Source organism: Gopherus flavomarginatus, chromosome 7 (assembly GCF_025201925.1).
Source record: "Gopherus flavomarginatus isolate rGopFla2 chromosome 7, rGopFla2.mat.asm, whole genome shotgun sequence".
NCBI classification, from domain to species: Eukaryota; Metazoa; Chordata; order Testudines; family Testudinidae; genus Gopherus; species Gopherus flavomarginatus.
In genome coordinates, this window is record NC_066623.1 from 71,702,683 (window position 1) to 71,729,812 (window position 27,130).

Below are 27,130 nucleotides of genomic sequence, written 5' to 3' on the forward strand. Positions count from 1 at the left end.
CACTTCCTATTTCTTGATATCTGAAAACCCAGCTAAAATGTTTAATAGTTTATGGGTTAATGATTTTGGTCCTCGGCAACTCAAACACAGCTTTGCCAAGTGCCACTTTTTGGGATAACACAAATAAAGACTCCACTTGCATCTCAGGGACTATGGTGATATGTACTACAGAAAACCCTAAGACAGATCAAGATGCAAATCGTACAATCATCCTTAGCACCAATAAGCTGCTGAGGTCCTCTTTAGAAATATACACTGAACACATCTATAAAAACTTTCATGTTCTAATCAGCCAAGGCCATTATATTATGAATTGTGAGTCCTGACCTTTTCCTTTGTACGTAAAACGGGGCACTTTGGTGGAGGGGCCTCATACCATTACCCAGTCATGCGGCCCATCCTCACCAGTGGTGTTGCTAAAAATCTGCCTCCCTGCTCCTTTTCTCCCATCCGGAGTCTGTAGTTTGGGATACAAGACCTTCTTTTACAATGCCAGGGATGTTGCCAACAAAGTCATGTTAAATGACAAGATAGTATTAGACACTAGATCTCATGGGCAGAGCATCAAACAGCCACCGCCCCGCAACCTCCCCAAAGGGATCACACACCAATTCCCTTGAGCCACCTGACATAACCAATTGCCTGATGCTCATGGTGATAAAACAGGAAAAGAAAAGCCAAATTGCATTAGCCAAGAGGAAACTTCCTTTGTAAACCCAAACATGACAACTGGTGTTAACCTGTGCAGTGATCCACTACCAAAGTACTGCAGCCCAATCTGCCCCTAACCCCTAACTTCTTCAACTTGCTCTCCCTGGTCTGTGCTGAGGATACCACTAAGCCGTCCTTGCCACAGAAGAAGATTCCTGCTGTTGGTGAGGAAGAGTGGGAGAGCATTCCTCGCAATGCCAAATCCTGTTACTCCTTGCTTTGTGTTACACATGCCAAAAGACAGTATTCAAAGTTGCCATTTTTGGCCTAGTGTGGTTCACCCCAGAAAGTACTCATTCTGATCCACAGAGGGTGGGGACAAAGAGGGGTAGACAAGGACAATGAAGAGATGTGCTCCACTCAGGGAGGAATCTACTATTTGAATTTTAAATACAGAAATATCCTTTAGGAATGCTACATGCTCGAAGGGGGATAAACATTTATGCCTAAATATAGTACATGCAGCATCCATTTAATTCCCTTCCTTGTAATTTGCATTCTTAATAGCTGAACCAATTTGATGTCTAGTGTTATAAGTAATCTTCATTCACTTCTCTTTAAAATACTGCACAGCTCAATTAAACAAAACTCCTAAGAAGAAAAGCAATAATTTAATGTTTCTTTTAAAGGGGGCTTGTAAAAATCAAATGGTCATGTTCAGCAGTGGCACAAATTAATTTTAGTACAGAATTATTAAATTGTAGAAATTTAAAAAACAGCAATAAAATCTATCAATTTCACTTACACTTTCCTTTCTGAAAATTCCTAGATGAAAACATCTACATTGAGACACTGGATAATATGTCTTTAAAGTGCCTTAGTTGTAAACAGAAGTTAAGTAACTTCACATTATAATTCAGCACTTCATAAGAGAAAAGAATGCACCATCTTTTCAAGGTCTGGAAGACATGGCCAGTTTCTGTTTATAACAAGCTCCCTATTATTGACAAGAGATCCTTTAGTTTAGAAAAGGTCTTTTTCCCCTTTGCTTAAGCAGATACCTGCCACGGAAAATCATTATTGCTCTTCTGAATGTTTGCAAGTCATCTTGTAAGATATTTAAACCTTTTCCCAAATGATTAAGGCAATTAAATCATTACAAACATCGATATTTGTAATTTTCTGAAAAATTTAAACTGTTTTGTTCATTTCATGCCCAACAGGATCAATACAGTACCTTCAGTATCTGGATATATGCACAAAGGAACATTAGTAAGCACCATGCACCAGTTGTATATTTCACATACATACAAACTAGTACCTGATTTAAGAGTGCATTAGTATATTTAGTTCCATCTTGTGGACTTCAACACAGCCAATGAATTAACTGAGAAACATATAAGCAGATGTCTAAATCCATGTACTAAACAAACAGAAGTATTTTAAAATGTAAAAGTAATTATTCCTTTGTGATCTTTTGGTTATCATGTATTACGTGGACTCCTGAGTAATCTCTCTCTAACCTCTCATGGAAGTAGTTTCTCTTCTCAAAGTTCCCTTATGCTTTATTTCCACTGCTATTACTGGAGTAATGATCCTCTGAAATGTTTAAACTGTGGTGGAAAGCAGAGGTCATTTTACATAATGACACAACTTCACGAAGAAGCCCGCTTTCTTCTAGGGTTTCCTTTCCTTCATCCCCTTCTTTTTGCCAAGGAATTTGAATGGATGGATGTTGACAGAGGTTCACTGGGAGCTGATCCTCTGAGATATTGCTTAGTGTTTCATTCGGTTTTATCTTCCTATGGAAGGAGTCATCTACTTGGGAAAATTCCAGAGAAGCGAGTTGTGCAACTGATCGTGTTGGAGAAGATGACTTTACAAAATCTTTAGGGAAATCCACATGGTCAGCACTAAGGATTTTGTCACTATTTTCCTCCTGCAGCACAGAGACAGATTCCATCTGGTCACTAAAATCAACTTGCTTCCTTGGCGATGGAGGGAGCTGTTTCCCATGGAGAACACTATCATCCTGACCAAGATTCCACTCCACTGGATCATTAGTACCACTACAGAGCAGAGCGAGGTTGCTCTCACTAGGTGCACTAGACTTGTTCTGAAACAAAGAACATGTATTGTTAATGTCACAAGAACAACCCTTGCACTCACATCACTGAAAGAAAAATCCTGTGTTCATGAAAGGATATACATCCCCTGGATTTCCCTAGATACAGAACGGCATAGCAGGGAAACTGCAATGCAAGCTTTTTGACATTGCCTCATCCCAATGTTTAAAGATCACCTCTAGGAATGACAAAGGAGTTCAGTTTCAATTGCCCATTCAACCTTGACCACACAGCTGTGCAGTAAACCAAGGTATAGCTTGTGTCAACTGCAGTGGTGGTTTTGCATTGTGAGATAAGAAATTGAGATTCAGACCCATGGCCACTGTTGGCAGTGTTGGTCTCAGGATACTAGAGAGACAAGTGGCTGAAGTAATATCTTGTATTGGACCAATTTCTGTTGGTGAAAGAGACAAGCTTTCAAGCTCCACGGAGGTCTTCTCCAAGTTTGGAAAAGATATTCCCAAGGTCACTGCTAAGTGCAAGGTGGGACAGGTTGTTTAGCGTAAGTAGCTAAAACACACTGTAAGACCTTTCAAGGTGAAGTGGACAGTTAACTTGTCTCCAGTCACAGGACAAAAAAAGGGGGGTTAGTGGGTTACAGATTGTTGTAATAAGCCATAAATCCAATGTTTTTATAAGACCATGATTTTTAGTGTCTAGCACAGTTATGACTTTAAGATCCTGGGCTCATCTTTTGAAAGTGCTGTGCAGGTTTCCTTTGAGGATGAGGACTGACAGGTCAGATATAGAGTGATCACTTTGTGAAAAGTGTTTGCCCCTAGGTGATAGGGTGTTTTTGTCTTTATTACTTTTCTGTGTGAGTGCATTCGAGAGCCCAGTGACTGTCTGTTTTCACCTCATTGTTGTTATTGAGCCATTTAGCGCATTGGATGAGGTACACTACATGTCGTGATAGGCATGTGTAGTACCCACAGATCTTGAAAGATGTGTTGTGGGGGACATTGCTCATTGTAGCAACAGAGAGATGTCTACAGGTTTTGCATCTGTTGTTCTGGCAGGGTCTGATGCTGCTTTGAATTGGTATGTCTGATCTCTAGGGAGCTTGCTTCTGATAATGATGTTGGGGGGTTGTTTGAAGGCCAGAAGAGGGGGTTTGAGAAAGCTTTCATTCAGGATGTGGTCCCCCTGGGTTGTAATTGTTTAACGACACCTCATGTGGGTTCCAGTGTGGAATAGCAGGTGACAACTAGAGGTGTGCAGTCAGAGGTTCCCCCTCCTCCCCCGTACAGAAGCAGATTTTCCTGGGGTACTTCTACCTTGTATTTAGCTGTGAAGTCTGAGTACATATCTCGGATCTGAAGAAGAGCTCTGAGTAAGCTCAAAAGCTTGTCTCTTTCACCAGCAGAAACTGTTCCAATAAAAGATATCACCTCACCCATCTTGTCTCACCTATAGTCACTGGGATTTCTGTTCTTCGTTTCGGTAATCAGTTACACATCTTTTAGTTCACAAACAAAATGGACATTTTATTAATGCAATCCTTGTGTGGTGCTTATAACATCAGTGTTGATATGGATTAGCATCAGAGTTAATTGATTCAGCAAAGGATCGCTAATATGGGAGTGCTTTTGACAACAGCAAATCTTAAGTACTAAACACAGGAGTTGGAACTTACAGATACAAAAGTATTTTGACAGTGGCCACCAACACCAGGGAGCTGATTTGATGAAGATTTTGAAGATTCAAGCAGAAGCTCTGCTCTTGAAAAAGAATCTGTGCCCTGGGTCCAATGGGATTGTGAACTGAATTAGAGGCCTCGAGTGGGCAGACCCATTTGCAGGATGGAGCCTTAAACTGCTACACTGAAAATGAAATGGTTTCTAAAGCAATGACTACTTGGATCCAAGCTGGGAAACAAGCTGGGAAACTTCCCCAGAGTGATATACTTACACCTACTTTCAATAGAGGAGACCAAATTAATATTAATAGTCTGTAGAACTATAACTGAGACCAATTCCTGCCCAGGGGATAGAGAGAGAGAACATAAGAAGCCTGTGCAGCAGCAGGGTAGGATTCCTAACTAGCCATTAGAGGTGGTTACCACTTCTAATGGCACACCATCAATAAGTTGGCTAGGAGTATACCCAAATCTTCAGCTGATGTGCATTCATACTGTGGCTATCAGCATGAGTTTGTTAGAAAAATATGCTTCTGTTTTTTGGAGCAGCACAAGGCACAGTTGTGACCGTATGAACCATTCTTGTATAAACTGGCCATACATGCAGCTTCCACCAGCTTCTATTCTAAATTAATGAGGTTGCTTTACACATGAAAAAGATGACTAACCATAGCCTTATAATCAATATCATCCGTTGATCTAAAGAAATCCAGGCTCTTTGCTCCTGAGAGCTTTCCTTGATCTGAACTGTGTGTGCTCAGCGTGTCCAAAATCTCTCCCAGCAAGTCCATTTCTCCTGTGTGATAAGACTTTACTCCTGTTTCACCAGAATCGTCACTATCATAAAAATAAGTGGAAGCTTCCTCGCTGTCTTCAGACGATAACCTAAAAACAATAAACTTGCCATCAGCTAAAAACGTAAAATATTTTATGACGTCAGAATGGCAACTTCTGTAAGTAAATAAGGATAGTTTATTCAGAGGCCATTTGAATTTGAAAGTGGACTTAACCAGGCGTTTGTTCTGACAATTTCACCTGCAAATAAGAACATGCAGACAGATGTAGGTGCAAGCAGGGAGTAGGTATCTACATGCTCAAGGAATAAAAGAGGAGGCTAGGTCTTGTAAAGTAAGCATTAAGCAGTGATGGATTTATTTTATGCGTATCATTATGAAAATAATGTTCACGGAGTACAAACAAACAGCCTTTTAGAATATGTTCTACATATTAACAGCATTTGACTGGAAAATGATAACATAGACACCACTGATAAACAAGGAGAAAAAATCATGCCGCTACTGGCAGCATGTAGATACTTTTTCTATTCATCAAAGTAACAACAACTGTAACTCCAGTCTCAATGCTTATTACCATTCTAGTTAAAAACTACAGCAGGATTCAACAACTGTAGCCAAGTGGCTGGAAGGAGAGAATGAAAGTCAGCGGCTCCCACCCGCATAAATATAGGTCCCCCATCTGCATGCCTCTTAATTTAGGTCCCACATCTACCCTAGTCCTAGCCCTCCCTCCCTCTCCACCTTCCACACTCATCGCCACCACCATTTCTACACTCATACTCATTCCCCTTCTTCCCCACTCCTTTGTTTCTCCCCTTCTCTTACCATCTCTGGAATGCTCACTCCATCTCTAAAAAGATCACAACTTCTTCGTATCTGGCTATCTCCAGCCCCTGGCTCTCACAGGGATCTGGATCCCTTCATTTAACACTGCCTTTGCAGCTCCCTTCTCTTATGGAGGCCTCTCCTTCTCACAGATTCCCTGCTTTGGATCATGGTAGGGGTGTTGAGATTCTCCTCTCCTGTTCCTGCCAGTTCCAAGCCCTTCACCCTCCTCTTTCCCTTCTGGACAGCACTGCATGGTCCTCTCCCCAACTCCCTTTGCTGCTCTCATCTATCATCCACCCAACTCCTCATCATCAGCCTGCCTCTCTGATTTTGTCTCCTGACCCTCTCTCCTCTCCTCACAAGCTACCAAATTCATCCTCAGTGACTTCAACTTCCAGGTTGATGTCCCAACTGACCCCTTAGGCACAAGTTTCAGTGCCCTCACATATGCTGCTTGACTTCACTTCCATGACCCTTCATGATATATCCCCATACTATTTATCATCTTTCATTCACTATTGAGATGTTGACTCAAATCTCCGATTAGCCCATGATGCCAGCCTTAATTGCCCACTCATCATTTTTCCAAACAAATACCTTTATGCTTTCTCCCATGCTGTTCCTCCTGCTCGGAAAAAGCCCTTCATAAACATAGAAACAGGTGTTTGTCTAACCTGTTCTTAAAAACTTCCAGTAATGGGATTCAACGACCTCCTGTGGAAGCCTGTTCCAGTGCTTAATCGTCCTTATATGAGGAAAAACTTTCTAATTATATAACCTACATTTCCCTTGCTGCAGATTAAGCCAATTAATTCTTGTCCTATGTCAGTGGACATGGAGAACAATTAATCATCATCCTCTTTATAACAGTGCTTAACATATCTGGAGACACTTATCAGGTCCCACCTCCTTTTTTCAAGACTAAACATACCCAGTTTTTTTAACCTTTCCTCACAGATCAGGTTTTCTAACTTTTTATCATTTTTGTTACTGTCTTCTTGACTCTGTCCAATTTGTCTTTCTTAAAGTGTGGTGCCACAATTGGACACAGTACTTCAGCTCCTGGGGCCTCACCAGTGGAAACTAGAGCAGAACAATTACCTCCTAGGTCTTACATACAACACTTCTGTTAATACACCCCAGAATAATATTAGCCTTTTTTGCAACAGCATCACATTGCTGACTCATTCAATTTATGATCCACTATAATTTTCACAGATCCTTTTCAGCAGTGCTATAGCCTAGCCAATTATTCTCAATTTTGTAGTTGTGCTTTGATTTTGCCTTCCTTTGCATAGTACTTTGCAGTTGTCTTGATCTGAACTCAATAAGATGAAATTCAGTAAATTCTCCAATTTATCCAGGTTCTTTTGAATTCTAATTCTGTCTGCCAAAGTGGTTGCAAACCCTCCCAGCTTGGCGTTGTAAGAATACTCTCCACTCCATTATCCAAGTCACTGATGAAAATATTGAATAGTACTGGATCCACTACAGACTCCCGTGGGACCCCGTCAGATATATCTCGCCTGTTTGACAGTGAACCACTGATAACTACACTCTGAGAACAACAAGGAGTCCGACGGCGCCTTAAAGACTACCAGATTTATTTGGGCATAAGCTTCCAGGTGTGAAAAACCTACTTCTTCAGATGCACATAATGTGGGGTTTTTACCCACACAAGCTTTCATGCATCTGAAGAAGTGAGGTTTTTTACTCACGAAAGCTTATGCCCAAATAAATCTGTTAGTCTTTAAGGTGCCACCAGACTCCTTGTTGTTTTTATGGATACAGACTAACATGGCTACCCCCTGAAACTTTGAATACAGACTTTCAACCAGTTGTGAACACCCCGTATAGTAATTTCATGAAGACCAAACTTCCCTAGTCTGCTTATGAGAATGTTTATTCCCCATATGGCTTACATTTGGGTAGAAAAATCCACAAAACTATCTATTATTCTCCTTCAAAACCCTCCTAAAAGCTCTCCATTGCTGTGATGCCTTCAAAAGACTTGACAATGGTTAGGCTGCTTGTGTGCTAAGGTCACTGATTTTCATGCTGACCAATATTGTCTCCTTGTTTCCTGGCACTACCTCATCTATTTGTTTGTATCAGTCTGTTGTCTCTTGTCTTGCATGTAGATATGAGCTCGTTGGGAGAGGGACCATCCTTTTGTTGAGTGTACAGTGCCAAGCACAAAGGGGTCCTAGTCCATGACTAGGGCTCCTTGGTGCTATAATAATACAAATAAATAATAGTAATAATATGTTGCCCCTGTTTCTCTGCTACTAAAAGTAGGATTTTATTTCCATAGTAACAGGGCCAGCTGTAGCTTTTTGCTGCCCCAAGCAAAAAAAATTTTGGCTGTCCCCCCGCCCGGCTTTTTTTTTTTTTTTGGCTTTTACACGTTTGAACTTTGCAGTTTTGATTTGACTATTTCAAATTTTTTTAAAAAATGAAAACAGAGAATTTGTAGTTAGTGAAATAAAAAAAATTCCTACTAATAAAAAGAACAGGAGTACTTGTGGCACCTTAGAGACTAACAACGTTATTTCAGCATAAGCTTTCGTGGGCTACAGCCCACTTCATCAGATGAGCTGTAGCCCATGAAAGCTTATGCTGAAATAATTTTATAAGTCTCTAAGGTGCCACAAGGACTCCTGTTCTTTTTGCGGATACAGACTAACATGGCTACTACTTTGAAACCTTTCCTACTAGTGTAATTTTAACGTTTAATTTGAACAAAACCCTCCCGCCTGGCCCAACTCCTACCTTGCTGCAGATCTGGCCCAAGGTGGATTCACCTCCCAACACCACCGCTCCCAGGGCCAGGGGTTTGGGCTGCTGCTGTATCCCAGCCCCGCTCATCCTTTGTCTTCGCCTTGGCCCTGGCACGAGCTGGGCTTAGCCTGGGCTGCCACTCTGCTCCCCTCTCCCGTCCCCTGGCAGGAAGCCGAGCAGAGGGGAGGAGGAGGATGCAGGGGCAGGGATAAGCCGAGTAGGAGCGGCACGCCTGGGCACCATGTTCCCCCCGTCCTCTACAGCCGGAGCAGGGACGCGCTACCAGCTCCCACCTGGGAGGCATGGGGTGGCCACTGACCGCGGGAGAGGAGGAGCGGCCTGTCCTCTGCAGCCGGGGAAGGGCCTTGCTACCGGCTCCTACCGCTCTTCTGCGGTCAGCAGCCACCCCCCTACCCCACCCCCAGGCGGAGCCGGTAGCACGGCCCTGCCCCGGCTGCAGAGGACGGGTTGCTCCTCGGCTTGCAGCAGCAGGGACAAACCGAGAAGGAGTGGCGCGTCCTCTGCAGCTGGGGCAGGGCCGAGCTACTGGCTCCGCCTGGGGTTGGGGGTGGCCGCTGACCGCGGAAGAGCAGCGGGAGCCGGTAGCATGGCCCTGCCCCGGCTGCAGAGGATGGACTGCTCCTCGGCTTGCAGCAGTGGGGACATGCGGAGGAGGAGCAGCCTGTCCTCTGCAGCGGGCAGGACCGCGCTGCCGGCTCCTGTCTGAGGGGTTGGGGGTGGCAGCTGCCTGCGGGAGAGTGGCGGGAGCCGGTAGCATGGCCCTGCCCCGGCTGCAGAGGACGGGCCAGTCCTCAGCTTGTTTGTGTCGCTCTCCTGTGGTCAGCGGCCACCCCCCACCTTCCCAGGCGGGAGCCAGTAGCGCAGCCCTGCCCCGACTGCAGAGGATGGACTGCTCCTCGGCTTGCAGCAGTGGGGACATGCGGAGGAGGAGCAGCCTGTCCTCTGCAGCCGGGCAGGACCACGCTGCCGGCTCCTGTCTGAGGGGTTGGGGGTGGCAGCTGCCTGCGGGAGAGCAGCGGGCTCCCTGCCCTGCCGCACTCGGCGGCAGAACAACAGGCTGGTTACCGCCGCCTGGGGCGGTAAGGATCCAGCCAGGACGCCACTTCTGGTATGAGCTGGGGCACCTGTATTATGAGCTGCTGCCCCATATATTTTGCCGCCCTAGGCACCTGCTTGTTTAGCTGATGCCTAGAGCCGCCCCTGCATATTAGACCCTAGAACATGTAGCAATTTTTGGGTCAGGAGTCACACTGGCAAAATATTCACTCATGTGCACTCAACTGGTTTAAAAATCCATTTGTGGGACACACTGGCATACATATAATCTCTCTCTGTCTCTCTCACACACAGAGGTTGCTTACTTGCTTGTTCTGTCCATTTCATCATCATCATCGTCATCCAGGGCAGAATCATGATTGCTGACATTGGGAAGATGTTGGTTGAAACGTGTCTGGAGAGGAAAAATTAACATTGTGAGCTTTCTTTAGTTTCTTGCCTTTTGATCACTGTTCATTTGGGGTCTGACCACCCTCTACTCATTTATTTCAATGAGAGTAGAGGCCCTAGAAGAATTGAGCCTTTGATGGGGAGCATTATGTATTATGTACTGATAAGGGAGGTCCTTTAGGGATTCTCAAAGGAGGACCAAAAGAACTCAAACATCACCAATAAAAGAGTAAACAATGCAGTACATTTTTCTTTATGGACATAGATAGCCTAATAATTCATGTAAACCCTTAACACCAGTTGAATAAGTTGAAGATGAAGAAGCTGCACTGAAGAGCACAGGGGACTTTTTCTTGCAAGTATCTTAGACAAATAACTGTGGTTCAATGTCTCCAGACATAAACTTTAGAACTTCACACAAGTACAAGTGGCTAACTATATATGAGAAATTAAGTCATTTCTGGAATAGTGAATATTAAATGAAGCATGAGGCTCTTCACGTATCTTCTTTATCATGTAGTATGCAGAATTCTGTTGAAGTGTTTTACTGTACTTGAACAAATGTCTCAATTACCTTAATAAAAGGTCTGGGACAGAAATTTTGGTGGCTTGCACAGTGCAAAGGGCAGAAACCTGCCTCAAAATTCTATGCATCTTTAACACTTATGTGACAATTAACATATACAGAAGAGCCACAGAAAAGATCTTCACATAATAGAAAAATGACCATTGTGAAATGTGTGCAAAGTCAAAGTACCTATGTTAGCTAACTTAAAAAAACCAAACAAACCAACCATACACTACTATAGAGAAGTGCTACTGCCAGAAATCTGTACATCATTATGGCAGATGGTTCAGTGAATGTCTAAGCTTACAATGAGTCCCTGATGTTGAGAAAGTGTGGCTTTATCTCAAACTGCTTGGAAAAGCTCACTGAAGCTTCTCTATGCCACCTAGTACAGATGCTGCCACAATGAACTAGAGCATTGTTCTACATAAACACCAAGACAGTGTCTACAATACTTTTTCTTCTCCATGAGTGTCTCTGGGTATATACATTGCAGGTTACCACAAATATGTTTTTCTTCAAGACTGAATGACAAGAAATGTTTTAATTTATGCAGCTAAATTTTGTAGTACTTTTTTCATGGATCTCAGTCTTTTCTGCACTGCTTTACCACAGAGAGGAAACATATTGCCTTAATGATTTACCAGTTGATAAGAACATAAGAATGGCCATACTGGGTCTGACCATACTGGGTCCATCTTCTAGCCTACTATTTTGTCTCCCAAAAGTGGCCAATGCCAGATGCTTCAAAGGGAATGAACAGAACAGGGCAATCATCAAGAGATCCATCTCCTGTTGTTCAGTCCCAGTCTCTGGAAGTCAGAGGCTAGGGAAAACAAATAGCATGGGATTGCATCCCTGACCATCTCGGCTAACAGCCACCGAGGGACCTAACCTCCATGAACTTATCTAATTTTTTTTTAACCTAGTTATAGACTTGGCCTTCACAGCACCCCCTGGCAATGTGTTCCACAGACTGACTGTGTGTTGTGTGAATTACTTCCTTTTGTTTGTTTTAAGCCTGCTGCCTATTAACTTAATCGGGTGACTCCTGGTTTTTGTGTTATGTGAAGGGGTAAAAAACACTTCCCTGTTCACTTTTCCCACACCATTCATGATTTTATACACCTCTATGATATCCCACCCCCGTCATCTCTTTTCCAAGCTGAACAGTCTTAGTGTTCCATACCTCTAATAATTTTTATTGCCCCCTCTGTACCTTTTTGTATTTCTAATACCTTTTCTGAGAAGATATTACTTATTACCGACCTTTCTATTTTTAAAGGTGAAATCAGGCAAAGAACCCAGACTAAACTTTACAATGGAACCAATATTTGAGTGTGGAACAGAACACTCTATAGTCGATATCTAATGAAACAGTGGACAGCTGACTCGTCAGTGATGAATGCTACTGAAAGTATCTTTTGAAACATATCCTCTTTATGGCTAGCAGCAGTGACACTCAGTTGTCTAAACATTTATCTGTGTTGGGGCCATTAAAATACTTTGATTCCATAGTATTGTGAATGAACTAATTCTCAATAGAGATTCCCACTGATGTGTCGATTCCAGATAAATTTCTCATTTAATACAAATGAAGGCCTCAGTCCTGCAAGTGGAGAGCCCCGTTCTGCAGACACATCAGATTTAGTTGTTGCAACCATAAATCATCTCAGTGATGAAATAAGAAGTCTTCAAGAGAAGAAGGGCTAATCCAAAATGAAAAATTCATTCCATTTTTTAAAAATGCTTATCAAAAATACAAATAAAAAAAGCAACTGCAACAGGCTTTTTATATGGAAGCATTAATTCTATCAACAGAATAAAATCCCATGGGATTACACTGACTGGCACTTAGAAACAAACAGTAAAAATAGTTTCAAAGAGTGAATGTGCCAGGTTAAAAAAAAAAAAAAGGGCAAGGTGTGTCTTTGGAAAATTGGAACTGAACAAGCTGATTAGAACTGGCATATGCCACAGGGCTTAACAGTTACCCTTGCCTGGGCTCTTTTGAGAGGTCTTCTGAAAGTATTACTGTTTGCCATTACTCTGCACATTAGTGGATACCAGCAGCAACAGCATAATATACAAAAGCAGAGTATGACACAACATATGCTGATGAAGTAAATAAAAATAAGAGAGACATTTCTGCCTTTCCCCTTGACTTTCACTCTCTCTTTGGAGATGGACTTTTGAATTTTTATGGGTGTGGTATTATAGGAGGAATTTTTTTTTTACATCCAGTTGGTGAATGCTAACATAAATAAAATGAGATGTACATAAAAATATTTAAAATCTTGATTAAAAATCTTAAAAGAAAGAAATATACCATAGGCACATTTTCAGGACTAAACAAGCATATTCACAATCATTTAAGGCACCATGAAATAGCCACTGAGACCAAAATACAACATATGTTTTTCAATAGATGACTTTCCTCTCAGAGTTGCAATAAAAATGACTAGGAAGGAGGAGTATGTCCAGACTGCTTTGCAAAAAAGAAAAAAATCCTCTTAATAAATTCTAAATGGAGAGCCATAAATCTTTTTCAAAGCTCCACTAGATGAAGTGACATAGTATGTGCACCTGCAAAAGCTGTCAAAGTCATTTAAGAAAACCTTCCATTACTGATGAACCCTGCTGTTTGGAGTTATTTAAGCTTTTAATTTCTGTCTTTTCTGCATTTTGAAGTGTGCACACTTTTTATACCATTTCATAAAAAAAGGGATAGACCTTTGTTTCCTTCCTGATCAGAGTTCTAATAAACAGACCTCTTAAATTCATTACCAGAAAAAAAAACAAGATCGTAACCCTCCTTTCTTGCTGTACCAAAACTTTATAAAGACTTAATAAACTGTTGTCATAATTTGCTTTATAAAGTAAGTAAAACTTCCTACAATTATTAAACTCATATGGCTTCTTTCAGTTGGTACTGTTTATATAACAAATTTAATAACAAAATCTTCATAAAATTTATATCTATATATATACATACACATGTTTCATGTAGTTTACATTTTTCTTATCTTACTTAGAGTAAAGTGAAGGTTTCTCTGACAGATATCCCCATCTCTACTGGCTCACACAAATTATTAACTATGTCATCTTTTCCTTCCTCTCTGTGAAATACAGTGTAAGTTCCACAAAGAAACAATTTAAGAAATGATCAGTTGGTGGCCTTCATAAGCCACTTCACTGAACCATCCATGAAGCTTAACTGGTCTGTACAGAAGCTATGGGAAAGGAGCAATTGTAGCCAGTGCGAGGATGAGTACAGAGACCCATCTCCAATCACCAGACGGCATCATGGTGCCTGCTGATGTCACTACAGCATGGGCCATTCACCTATCCTGAAGCCTCTATGGAGCACTGGAATTGGTGAGCTGGTGACCCATCTGTGATGCTGTTGCTTCTTCCCTACTGTCAAGATATGTTTCCTTTCATCATTAATGTATGTTATTTTAATAAGGTTATGACTGCTTAGCCATAATTTTCACAACTCTGTCTTCTCTGGTCTTTGCTTTTTTGGAAAACCTCTATCTTTACAACATTTGCTGTCCAGAGGACTGAGGTAGATGCTGGCAACTGTGAATAATGCGAAGATTATAGCAGCAATTATAAACATGGACAGAACCAAATAAAATGAGGAAAGTTACAAAAGGAAAAAAGTTCTCTCACATGACAGTGGTTTCATAAACTTGCTATGATGGCCCCAAAATCTCAAAAATGTAGGAGAAATACATAAATACTAAAGGATTTAAAAGTTAATTTGTTACATTTTTGGTTGGGCATGTAAGCCAATCTTTGAAATGTCAGGTTTTTTATTTAATACTGCAACTTTCAGGATCATAACTTTCAGATAATGAACCCTTTTTAATCAGTACAAACACAGGAAGTTTGATAAGGCTACTGCCATTAATTGTCCTCAATGTGAGAAAGAAATAAGCCTTTGAAAAATGGCAGCTCAAATATAGTTTCACTTTTACTGACTATTCAATATATTAACATTTAAAGTTTTCAACTGTGTTTAAAATAAAATATGTGAAGTAAAGTTTCCTTCTGGTTTAAGATATGAAAGTTACTCATTTAATATGAGAAAGCTAGATAAGGAAAACTCAGTCATCAGAAATTCTATTTCTCACAGTCCCCTCCTTCTCCCATCTTATCCAGCAACAAGAATTACAGACAGAAGCAAGGAGGCAAAAAATCAGTTAGTTCAGGGTACTATGTAAGCACTAATCCATCCACTCCTTTCCAGTTAGATACTTCCAAGCTGTAGTAAAGGACAATGAGATCATAGGGAAAATATTTTTAGTTACACTCCTCAAGGGCAGACTAGAATGATGCAGGAAATGGGAGGAAAAGAGAGGACTATGACAAATGGGATTACAGTTGAGTACATTTTCCCTCGTTCAGTGTTCCTCTTCCTCATTATACCAAGCAACCACATTTACAGACAAATGATGTCATAAGAAGTGAGCCACGGCAGTTATGTTTACTTGACAATTGTGCTCAGAGCACTTAATAGCTAATACGTTTCAGTAGGCAAGGACTGATCCAACTGGAAACAGCACACACAGTTGGGAGGAGATGAACAAATGGCCACTTCAAATTTCAGCATCATGTACTTCTGCTCTGAGAATCTGGAACAGTCCACACTGGCCTCATACAAAACAGCATTTGGCTGTTTGCCCCAGACATAAATTAAAAGGATGTAGTCTTTAATCTGCCAAAACACTGTAGTTTTGGTACCTTTTGCCACTTGTTAGAACCATCACAAACAGGAAACTTCTAAAACTATGAGTGCAAGATAAAAAATGACTTCAAAACTGCAGGGAAAGACACTCTCTGCTGCAGCAAATACAGATAAGGACACAACCTAAATAAACCAACAGGTTAGTTAACATACAACTCTGAATTAATCCCCAGAACAAACTCAGTGGGAAAGTCAGTGAACTGTCTGGTTTTGAAAGACGCAAACTACCAAAGGAGAAATAATCAGTGAATTTAATTCCCCCCTCTCTGTGGGATATCTTGACAGCAACTGAAATGCTACCTTAAGAGAACCTTACTTATAATTTCAGGGATAGGTCTCTCAAAGTTTGAATGTGGTTCCATGCACCACGGGAAATTTGAAAACTACTTGCTGGTATTTAGGGTTCTGTGAAGGAAGGGAATAAAGAAGCTTTGGGGCATAATGATGAGAATCAATTTAGCTACTTTTAATGGGGCTATGAATAGTTCAGAAGGCTGAAGGAGGATGGACCTAGAGAGAATTAATTTAAAGCAGATGTAAAGGTCTTATAGACCTTTCTAGAAATCAGTCAGAATTAAAACACTAGTAAACTGAGACCTATAGCCCAGATATTAACATACCTCCTGAAAAACATGAGAACATAGGTTCCATTTCCAGGGATGATTACTGTTATAGTTAACGGAGGCTCATGCTAAACGAGTTCTCTGTGAGGATATCCTTCCCTTAAAGGTAAACTACTCAAGTAGAGCAAGGAATTAAATAGAGAGAAGGATGTGTGTGCGCCAGGGAATGCAGGCAACATGACAGTGAAACTGGTATATGTGTAGAGAAACACGGGGAGGAAGATGAAATTTGGGGATGCAGAGGTCAGGAGGTTGGGGAATCTGGGATGTACAATCTGGCTGTTTTGCGCTGCTCTGATGATATAAAACAGCTGTAAACCCAGCTTAAATGGCCAGAACACTTGGGTTGCTTTGCGCTGCTGCTAAGTAGAGTGAAGCACCCAGAACATACCAGTTAATCTGATCCTAAAATGTTAAAATAAAGAAAAATTGATTTCACGTTGATACATCATATCTTCAAATCATTAGAAATATCACATGGTAACATTCTCTTTGGGATTTCTGTTAATAGTTCATATACAAAATTATTGCTGTTTTAAAAAAGCTATGTGAAAATAGAGCTAAGGTTAAGGGTACATATGAGTAATTTGGAGTAAAAGAGATTACAGCGATGTTGTAATGATTCCCAGAAAAGCATTATACATTGAGAGCCCCAGAGCCAAAGAGACCCTGTCGCCTCTGCTGGCTAGAATGTGGGAGAAGAAAGATAGCCTATCAGCTCCAAGCTCCCTCCGTGGGGAGAAGGGCATCTGGAAGGGCATAACTCTTCCAGAAAGGTCACGAGAAGGGTCATTGCCATGAGATGCTGGGAAACACCCTGATGGTAGGCATAGATTTCATCCAATATACATCCGAATGGGGAAGCACGGCATTGATAATATTACCAACCCCAAACATACAAAAAAGTCATGATTTTTGAGGCCCAATGTTTGCAATTATCTTGAAAATCATGAGGGTTGTTTTTTTTTAAACCAAAATAATAAATGCCGGGTTCTTTTTATTTCCCTTCTGATTTTTCAAGCCTGCTGAGGCTTCATGTTTTCACACAACCATGAGGACTAGAAACTTTTTTAAAAATGAAAACTGAGATTTTCACATGAATCACAGGATTCCATGAGCTGAGGCTTTAGGAACAGACTCATATAAGACTCACAATAAAACCAGGAGAGTTGGCAATATTGCATCAGCTGCAACCCTGTCATGCAGACCTACAGGCTCTGTTAAAGCCTATCCGGGTGAGGCCTCTCAGGATGACTGTGCAATCTACGAAGCTAATCTATGTTGAGGGGCAATGGAGTTGAGCCTTAGGTGTGATTCCAACATCATCTTAGTTCAGAGTCCATGCTCAGAAAATTTAATCATGAGGAGGAAATCTTCCTGCTAGTTCCATTTACATTTATCCCTTCCAGCTGCCAACTCTACTAGCTGTAAGGTCTCGACAGGAAAGGATTTTTCCTGTTGCTTTTCTCCCTGCTTTTTCCATCAGCCATACTCATTGTCCTATACCTGAATCACTTCTTTCATTGCTTCCCTCTAACGTACAGGAGGTTAGAGACCAGATAGAAGGGGTGCTGAAGCTGGAGACATAAGGCTGCTCTCTCCATGCTTCTAGGTCAGGAGGCAAAATTAAGTTGGAAAGGAAGCAGATGGATTGGTGTCTTGAATCCTTTTGACTCCTTCCTTCTGCTAGGTGGAGCCATAACACTATCTGTAACTGCTGTTCTTAGGTAGGATGCGAGAAGAGGGATGCCTGGTAAATGAAGTAAGACATAAATATCAATGTAATTTATCTTGATTAGTAGCCTACCCCTAGTTACTTCAGTTAATTATCAAATATTAAAGAGCTTCTTCTGATTCTCCACAGCATATTCAGCACAATAGTGTTTCTTTTTCAGAACCTTAAAAGAATCCTTTGTTTGTGCAACACTAAGGCTGTTTTTGTGACAGTCTCACAGCTGAACTGCCTTTTCATTCATTAGTTCCAGAACTAAAATAGATTGCATATGTCAAAAGAACCCACCTGCCAAGCTTTCACTTTCTAGGTTTCTCATTTGGATAAAGCTGAGGCAGTATGTGTTGATGCCTTGGCCCTGAAAATGCCAACTACTCATCTAAATGTCACAAAGGCCAGCAAGAGCTTCTGGACCAGCTTCCAGGCTCTCCCCTTTTTTGTTTGGAAACTTGAGGACAGACAGAGATGGCTCTCAAGTATGGTTTTTCACTGAGGAGGCAAAACCAATGAAGGGCAGATGTCTTCCATAGAATAAAATGAAACACGAGACTATAAGTCAATAATGAGTAAAGGAGAAACTTGCACCAGTAATGCAGCTAGTACCATAAGAGTGCCTTCTGTTTTGTTAAGATCTTAACTGGGGAAAAAGAAAAAGAAAAGAAAAAGAATGGGCTAAGAACAGAAGAGAAACAATCAGAGATAAAAATAAAAAGCTTTATAATATAAGCATTGTCTCCTTTTTCTTTTAAATACATCAATTTGCTAAATAAATCAATGAAACAAGGTAGTCCCCCTTCAATATTTTTTCATAATTAATGTCAAGAGTATGGTTATGCCACAAAATATTTAAAGTAAATTAAAGAAATACATTGTTACTGTTCAGAGAGTACATCTACAAAAAATAAAGATTGTTCTGTTTGAAGGACATGGATATGACAAACATCTGTAAGTCTGCACACTCTTTTAGATAAGAATTCTATTGAGATAATGGTTACTGTTTTGTTTCTAAAAGATCTTTTGATGTAAAGAGCAAGCATTCACCATACGACACTGGCTACATATATGCTTGTAGTATATGGGAAGATATCAGGACCACCAGAGGGCACTCTCGCAATTTATAATTTGAATTTTTTGCTGTCTAGGTTTTTCATTTTTAATTAAAAGAAAAGCTGAACAATTTGCAGAATGAAGAGATCTTACTTGACATATAAAGACAAAAAACCTTCCCCATAAATTAAAAGAAAACTAAAATTGCTTGCAATATTTTCAAATTATGCCCTCTTTTGTTCAAAATATATAATTTACCAACTGACTGAAGTTTATTGCAGAAGAAGTATCTTATAGGAAAAGTTTCCCTAAAGATGAAGCACACTATTAAATTACAAATTCAAAACTGCTAATTGTTACTGCATATGACATCTGTCAATTATAATATTTTATCTTCATTACTTTAATTATTCAATGAGGATTAAAGCTACCCAAGATCCATGGAGGATTTTCAGTAGATAGGAGGTATATGGACAGAAGCTATTATTCTTTGTTTCCCAGATGTGACCCCAAACATTTCAGCTGAATCCAAATACAATAGAAAGCAATTTTATATTTTTAAAATTATGAAGATGTTCGATTTGTGTTTTATAATAGGACTTGTGTCTCCCTCTTTTGCAGTATTTATATTCAGCAGCACTCCAATGACCCAATTTTGCTCCAATCTCCTCTTCTCCCATTTCCTTTCTATTCCCACCATGACCCGCCATAGTCACTTTTTGCTAGGTTAGGAGGGTAGTCAGGTACTGGAGGCTCTTTGCAGCTAATATTTGTGTCATTTGTTTGCTAGCCATTGGAGGTGGTATTGATATATGGGGCATTCGGTATTCTCCTGAAGATGCCGAATGTTGCCTCCTTCTCTGAGACTTACTACAGCTGTTGAGGAGGAGCCAAAGTACACATTCTATCACTTGAACTGTGTGTTCTATTCATTATGCTATATTAATAGTAAGTATCTGAAAGTCACATCTATGTTTTGCTTTAAAAAGAAAAGAGAAAGAATACTTTCATTTGGTCAATTCACTTATGTTTGAGGAAAGCAAGATAAAAGGTTTAATCTGAACTTGTTTTAAGTTACACTTGTTACATAAAGAGGTTTCAATTATAAATGAGATTTTTAAAACACTATATTTAAAATACTGCATAGTCATGACAAGAAGTTCACTTGGTTGCTTTGATATATGTGTAAGTAAAGTAGCAGGGACACATTGAGATTCCCAGTAAATCCACACTTACAACCCAAATTCCCTATTTTTTATTATGGCTACAAGTTACTGCATGCCTATAAGTCTTATGTCTATTTCCTTTGAGACAAGGGTGCATTGGTAGCTTGTTAATTATAAAATGAGCTCATAGCTGTTACACAGTACTCTGCAAATCTGCTAGCGTGTTTTATAACCACTGAATACCTAAGGACTATTTAAACCCAGCAATGTTCCCTTTTAAATAAGCCACCAATCACCTGGGATAATGGTTACATATGGTAAAATTCATAGATCATATTCATGAAAACAAACATATCTTCCTGGTATTCCTCCTTTTTTCTTACTGAAACTCTTTCTTTTCTTTTTCTTTTCTTTTTTTTTTTTTTTTGTATTTTAAGCAATAGGGTAGAAACATGGTTGTGTCTATGTACACTCCCGTGCCCCCACCCTAAAATCTGCACTGCATCAATGCATGTAAAGAAAAGGAATTAAAATGAATTCTGAAAAACTGAGTTCTCAGTAGTTTAATTCATGTATTACCAAAAAATGTTGGCAAATCATAAAAGCATAGTCAACAGAGTGTAATTTCCTAATAATATGTGGCAAAATAATGTAAACATGGGCTGAAACAATCTCATGTTTTGCTTTAGTTTGTCATTCAAAACATTTAACTCGAAATTTCTCATACTATCTCATGCACCTTGTCTACTTAGAATACAGAAAATATTAGAGAAATGCTAATAGTTCAAGGCATGAAACAGTTAACAGTAGTGTACATGCCAAGGTTTTAATAAGGCTTAACAATAAAAAGCTTCAATCCTCTACTTTCACTAGATTTTGTTGTTGTGGTTTTCCCTTGCTTAGGGCAATCCATCTGTTAATGTTGACTTGCAATACAGCTAAGCTCATGCACACATAAAAAGCCCAGAATAGCTAACCTAAGCAAGAGTGAGCTCAAACATAGAGAGAGAGAGAGAGAGTGAGAGTGAGAGAAAACGAACAATTTTTCTAACACTATCTATCTTAGGCTAAGTTGAATTGTGGGTTTTTTTGTTTTGTTTTTTGTTTTGCTTTCTTTGGGAAAAATTTCCCAAATGCTAATTAAAGGAAACCAATACAATCACTATAGCTTGTGATAACAGATTTAATTATTTATTCTCTGATTAAGCTTCAGCAGCTCTTTTACATATCATAATTCATTCTGATTTTTTTAAAGTCTAATTTTTTTTAAAACAACCACAAGGGCAATGATAAAGATTAGTAAATATTCATTGTTAAAAATGGCTCTGCATTGTGACCCGTGCCGGTATTCTCACTGGGCCAAACTGGCCTTGTTTTCAATAAAACCAGAGAAGAATCCTTTCCCTTGAGCCCTGTTAGGCTGAGGCTGCAGTTGGAACTGTCATCTTCACACAAAAGCAAAGGGGTTGGGTTTTACAAACGCAAAGCCTAATTGGAAGATCTTCATGGCTGAACCCTTGACATTTATTTAAGCCTCATCAACAAAACAGGAAATAACTGTACTAATTAGCAGACCAGCATACAAACTACTATTTGTTGGGGTAAAATGCAGATTCACATTCTGTTGTACAAAATCTCCTGGTAATGAAACAGTCATTAAACTGATCCCTAGAATCAAGAGAACTTCAGCATCATACACTATTTTATAAAGTATTTTTTTTAAAATTATCAACAATATTTTTGAATTAATTTCAAATGACTAATTTGACATTTATGGTTTGCTGGAAAGCAGCAGTGGGGAAATAAAAACTCCCATCAATAGGCCTGACATGAAACAGAAAGTGTAACATTAAATTCTTTATGCTGCAGTACTTTAAAACGACTTACTGTGAGATGGTTGAGGAGTGGAGGGCTAGGGGAAGCCCTCATTGTCTTGAGGTAAGAAGACTTAAAAATCTACACTGTCTGGGATTTTACAAGTATTCTCTTAGTTGATTTTTCAATGAACGACCCTTTATACATTATTTAAAATGTATATTTAAATGCATAAGCTACTTGTGACCATTAGCACTATCTTATTTTTCAGTTACTACAGTGAGATGACAGTGAGCAGCGCCATTTTAGAAACCTGGACAAAAAGATTAATCAGCAGGAAGGAAAGCTTCAGACAAAGCTCTACAATTATGAAGTGTAGCAATGAATGTAATTCACTTTTTTTAATAATAATATTAATAATAATAAGTAATATAATTTATATAGATGCAAGCTCTCAAAGCCAGTTCAATGGATCTTGCATTATTGTTAACTGATGTTAAGAGCCTCCATGTTTAAAAACAGCACCAATTATAACATGTAGGACAGCCTGAGACTCCACATAGATAATGATGTTTTGGGACCGCAAAGCCCAGTTTGCATTTTTTGGAACTGTAGAAGACCAAACTTCTTGGTCAGTGATTACAGCTTGTTTTTTCCTGCCCATTGAGTGCGTGTGATATTCAGGGTAGAGGATGGGGTGGGGACATAGGTCATGCTGCTCTCTCAGCTCGGCAAAGATATGGAGCCATTAGTAACAGAGCGTGCCTCGTAAACAAACCCTCACTTTTTAAAGCACATTAAGATTTTCCTTGCTTTACATAGGACAAAAAAAATCTCAGCTGTTCTGACCTGATACACTGTATCATTCTGAAAGAAGAGTATGCTGTTTGAAAAATAAAAAGTTGGCTAGCCGGCAGAAAAGATGCATAATACTGAGATTTACTATGATTGTATGAATGAAAAATCATATACATGTTTAAGTATTCTACAATAACACAGTCCTTCAGAAGAAACATTAATATCTAATAATAAAATTTACTTTGGTACAATTTATTGATGTTGACTCCAGTACTAAAACTAAACAATTAAAGTGGAACAGCAGACAGACCTGACCATGAAGTAAATTAATAAACTAACAGCTTTTCTGTATGTGCAGCATTTAAAAGCATCTGAATGTGCAGACACATATTTTAGCTATAAAGGTTTAAGTGAACATATAAACAGATTTGGGTATGTGTACTGAAAAAAGCAGTGTTATGCGTCACAGATGTGGTAAAAGAAAAAGTTTCTGTATATTAGAATGACAGTTACCAATTTAAAATAAATAAATATCAATCTCTGTTATAAATACTACATTTTTAAAATTCTAAATGTATCTGCATATCTTCTGTCTCAACAGTCAAGTCAGGAAATTTAAACTATACAAGGTTCTTGAATGAAAGGACACACTGTGTTAGTCTATGTGAAAATACACTGATAGCATACACTTGCAGACTTTAGTATTACTGTATTTAAAAAGAAACCTGAAAAACACGTTACAGAAGAGAATCCACCTACATAATTAAGATACATCTGCCTACATTATTTATACCACTGGAACCAATGGCCTCAGTATTACCATACATTTTCTAAAATTCCACTGAGCAAGTCATTAATCTACCCTAATTGTATATTAGTTTCCACAAACACTTTCTATTTTATCATTCAAAACACCTGAATACATGGGCTTACAAAATTAGAATTTTATCATAACATCATTATTATTATATATAAAGTAAAACAGTGTCAGTAATCAGGTAAATTCAACTGTTAATTCGAAGAGGTACTCATTTGACCTACAGGACACACTTCTTATTGAAGGAAGAAACATGTGTGGTATCAAAAGCAAGAGTTTATATATATTATTAAAATATATATATTCTTATTCAAAAGAGATCACAAAACCCCTAAACTGTTTATTATTCTATACAGAATAAAGCAATAATTCAAACAGAATTTGAGCATTCGGGAATTAGTACTGGGCTAAAACTGAGATATTACACCTGTTACAGAGAACCAGACCTACTAAAGGAACTGAGAACAGAAAGACAAGACATCTGACACACTGTTAGCTAATTGACTTAGTAGTAAATTCACTATATGATAATCAGCTTGAGCAAGGTCTGAATTAAAGGCATGCCCTCTCTCAAAATCACCTAGCTTTAGGTAAAATATTAACACACACCACTGTATTTTAGGGTTGTAAAAAGAGAGTTTATCAGTGAAAATCGGCTTGGGCATATGTGAATATACCAGAATGACTTTATTCAAAAACTAATATTCATGCTTGACCTGAAATGTATGTTTTATGCCGATGAAATTATTTCTCTAACGGGAGTCCATAAAAGATACATACTACTAAGTAAACTTTTCAATAGATCACACCTGCAATATTCCTAACATTTATCTGTTTTGTACTCTTTTTTATATACTTTAAAACAGTATTTACAAAAAAATTTTAAATATTTGTTTGAAAATATAGACCTACTTCTAAGAATAAATTGTGATTTCTTTTCCTAGAGATGTAGCTGGCAACCTCATCTCCCTGCTGAATTTCCTGTTTTTTTCCCTCCAGGAGGATGATATATGATAAGCCATTCTCTCAACTCTCAAAACAGCATATTATGCAAGCAGTATTATTGTGAATACTACTTATCATATTTCCTGAATACAGATGGTAATAAAGGTATTTAGCATAATATTTTAACACATCACTGTTACAAGAAAACAGTTTCCCCCCATATTTTAGGAAAGTGATAGTACAGGTTTCAGGTGACTTACCTGGGCAAGTCTTCGTTTTTCTGAATTTCCTCTTTTCTGATTGTGTAATGTGTACACTGGTGCACACTGTAGTACACCAGAGCTACAAGTTCCATATTCTTCATCACTCTCCTACACACCAGAATAGATTTGAAATCTCACGTTTACAATATTTATTTACATATCCTATGTATACATAGAGTACTAAAAATAATTTTGTTAATACAGATCATTTGTTACTAAACATTTGTCACAAGATCATATCTATTAACAAAATGAAATACAGCATGGCAAAAAGTTAATAGTTATCTAATGCATCTTTCACAGAGTGAAGTTTTCCAATGAAGCTTTTAGAATGTATATAAAACAATTTAAATCCATTAATGCTTATGAAACATTTTTTTAAACTTTATATTTGAGAAAAGTATAAAACAACATTGAAGTTAGTTCCCCCTTCTCACAAGGAAAATCATAAGTGAAGAAATAAACTCATTAGGAAAACTGTCCTTAAATGCCTAAACCAAGCTTCATTCTGATATTTCTATGTTACTTTTCAAAGTTGAAATGTTTCTCTATTTTAAAACATTAACATCGTGCTCAGATCTTATGAATCCAAAACAGACATCTACACCTTCTGAATTACATTGTATTGCAAGACTATCCTGTCTTAAATTCTCAGCTTGAAGCAAAGGCTTCAATTGTGATATCAAAGCAATCAGTTTTATGAAAACATACATCCTGTTAACGTATCTTTGAAGATCTCTGTTGTTCTATGATAAAATATGCAAACAATAAAGAGATTATTCAGTGGATGCATAGAATGACAGATAGTTGCCAGAGGGCTCGTTATGAAAAATGTATTGTTGAACAAAGGGCTAAGCATATTTCAAAAGTCATTAAAAACACAAATCTCATGTGATTTGTAAAGTATAAGCTTCGAACTGATACAAGAAGCAAGGTAAGAAAGTAAAATTGTATTACATACCTTGTGTTTTAACTTACTCCTCACTTCTTTTATTCCCTGCTTTGCATGACTTTTTGCCTAGAAAATTAAAACAAAAGGACTTAACCGTGGTGCAAGAGATAGGCTTTGTTCAAAGAATATTCTTCATAAGGCCTACTTAATGAGAAATACTTTTTTTAATTTTATGTGATATAAGGATAATTATCTCTATCGCTAATTTCACCCGGGCTGTATCAGTTAGCTATACTACGCTAATAGCAGTCAGTTAGTAAGAGTTGTGCATACATGCCAATGTTGTGAAAACACACTAATTTAGCAAATGTATCCTCACTCATTGCTAAAAATGAACCATCCTACTGGTCTGTAGTGTCCATCCCTTTATTTGAGATGGTCCTTTAAATTTGTAGTAGTATTTTAATAGCAACTCGTGTTGGAAAACTGTTAAGATTTTCAAGCTCACTGCTATAGTGTTCCAGTCTGGTAACTTGCAAGGCAACATCAATCTTAAAAGAAATGAAGTGGTTTTATATGCAGATGGAGAATTTCTCCAGCGTTGCTGAACAGCATAGTGCTGATAGTTAGGGGGAAAACTGTGTGCATTAAAATTGGCAGCCAAGTTCCATGATTGCTCATGACAATAATTGGCACAGAAAATGGACCCAAGGGCATCCCTCTATTTAGAGATGAATTACCATTCTAGATGACAAGTAATTATATTCTAAATTTTCTACAATTTTATTTTTGCTAGAAAAAATGCTAACCTGGTCTTAAGAGAAATAGGAAAGTTTTCCTTCCATGAACCCAGTTAGATTCAAGTTAACTTTTAGAACCAATTTTCAAAAGTAGCCTTGAAAATTATGCCTATGACTTTTCACATTTAAGGGCCACATATGAAAAACTTCAGACTCTACACATGAAAATCAGTGATACACACATCTTAATCACTGATTTTTCACCCAGGGAGAGGTAGTTTGTGGGGAGAGTTATGAGTGTTTCCAAATACAGATGCCCCCTGGCCTATGCAATTGTTCCATTCTGGAAAACCTTGCATAACTTGAATTTTGCATAAATTGGAAACGCATACCCGTATGTTACGCAATAATTTCCGCACTTGAAAATCCTATTTCTGGCTTATGGAACTTTTTCTGTGCGAATTTGCGTAAGTTGTATCTTGCGTATCCTGGGGAGTGACTGTACACAGCTTGGGGTAGTTTTGAAGGTCAGGTTAGGGAACTTTTGAAAATGTGACCCTTAAATCATAAGCTCAGTAGCTCAATAACAAAGCAACAGGGTGCCATGTAGTAGATGCATGCATGAATGGAAGGGGAAAGGGCAATACATAGGCCTGCTCCTGCATCTTAATCTATGCCT

At 38.8% G+C, this 27,130-nt stretch overlaps 2 protein-coding genes across 4 annotated transcripts in view; one reads left to right on the forward strand and one right to left on the reverse strand.

Annotated features, from left to right (window-relative positions):
* Positions 1–22,324, forward strand: part of CRB1 (crumbs cell polarity complex component 1) — a 219,743-nt gene extending 197,419 nt beyond the window's left edge. Inside the window, exons 12-13 of one of the 2 annotated variants that reach the window (XM_050961360.1) lie at positions 22,051–22,119; positions 22,268–22,324. In XM_050961360.1, the coding sequence (XP_050817317.1) occupies positions 22,051–22,119; positions 22,268–22,279 (81 nt within the window). In that variant the 3' untranslated portion in view covers positions 22,280–22,324. The remainder of the gene's footprint in view (positions 1–22,050; positions 22,120–22,267) is intronic. The other variant, XR_007775369.1, reaches the window with a different exon arrangement.
* DENND1B (DENN domain containing 1B) overlaps positions 993–27,130 on the reverse strand; it is a 258,748-nt gene continuing 232,610 nt past the window's right edge. For both annotated transcript variants that reach the window (XM_050961408.1, XM_050961407.1), the window contains 5 exons: positions 25,781–25,837; positions 24,817–24,927; positions 10,205–10,293; positions 5,085–5,301; positions 993–2,767 (listed from right to left, as the gene is read on the reverse strand). In XM_050961408.1, coding sequence (XP_050817365.1) covers positions 2,210–2,767; positions 5,085–5,301; positions 10,205–10,293; positions 24,817–24,927; positions 25,781–25,837 — 1,032 coding nt within the window. In that variant the 3' untranslated portion in view covers positions 993–2,209. The remainder of the gene's footprint in view (positions 2,768–5,084; positions 5,302–10,204; positions 10,294–24,816; positions 24,928–25,780; positions 25,838–27,130) is intronic.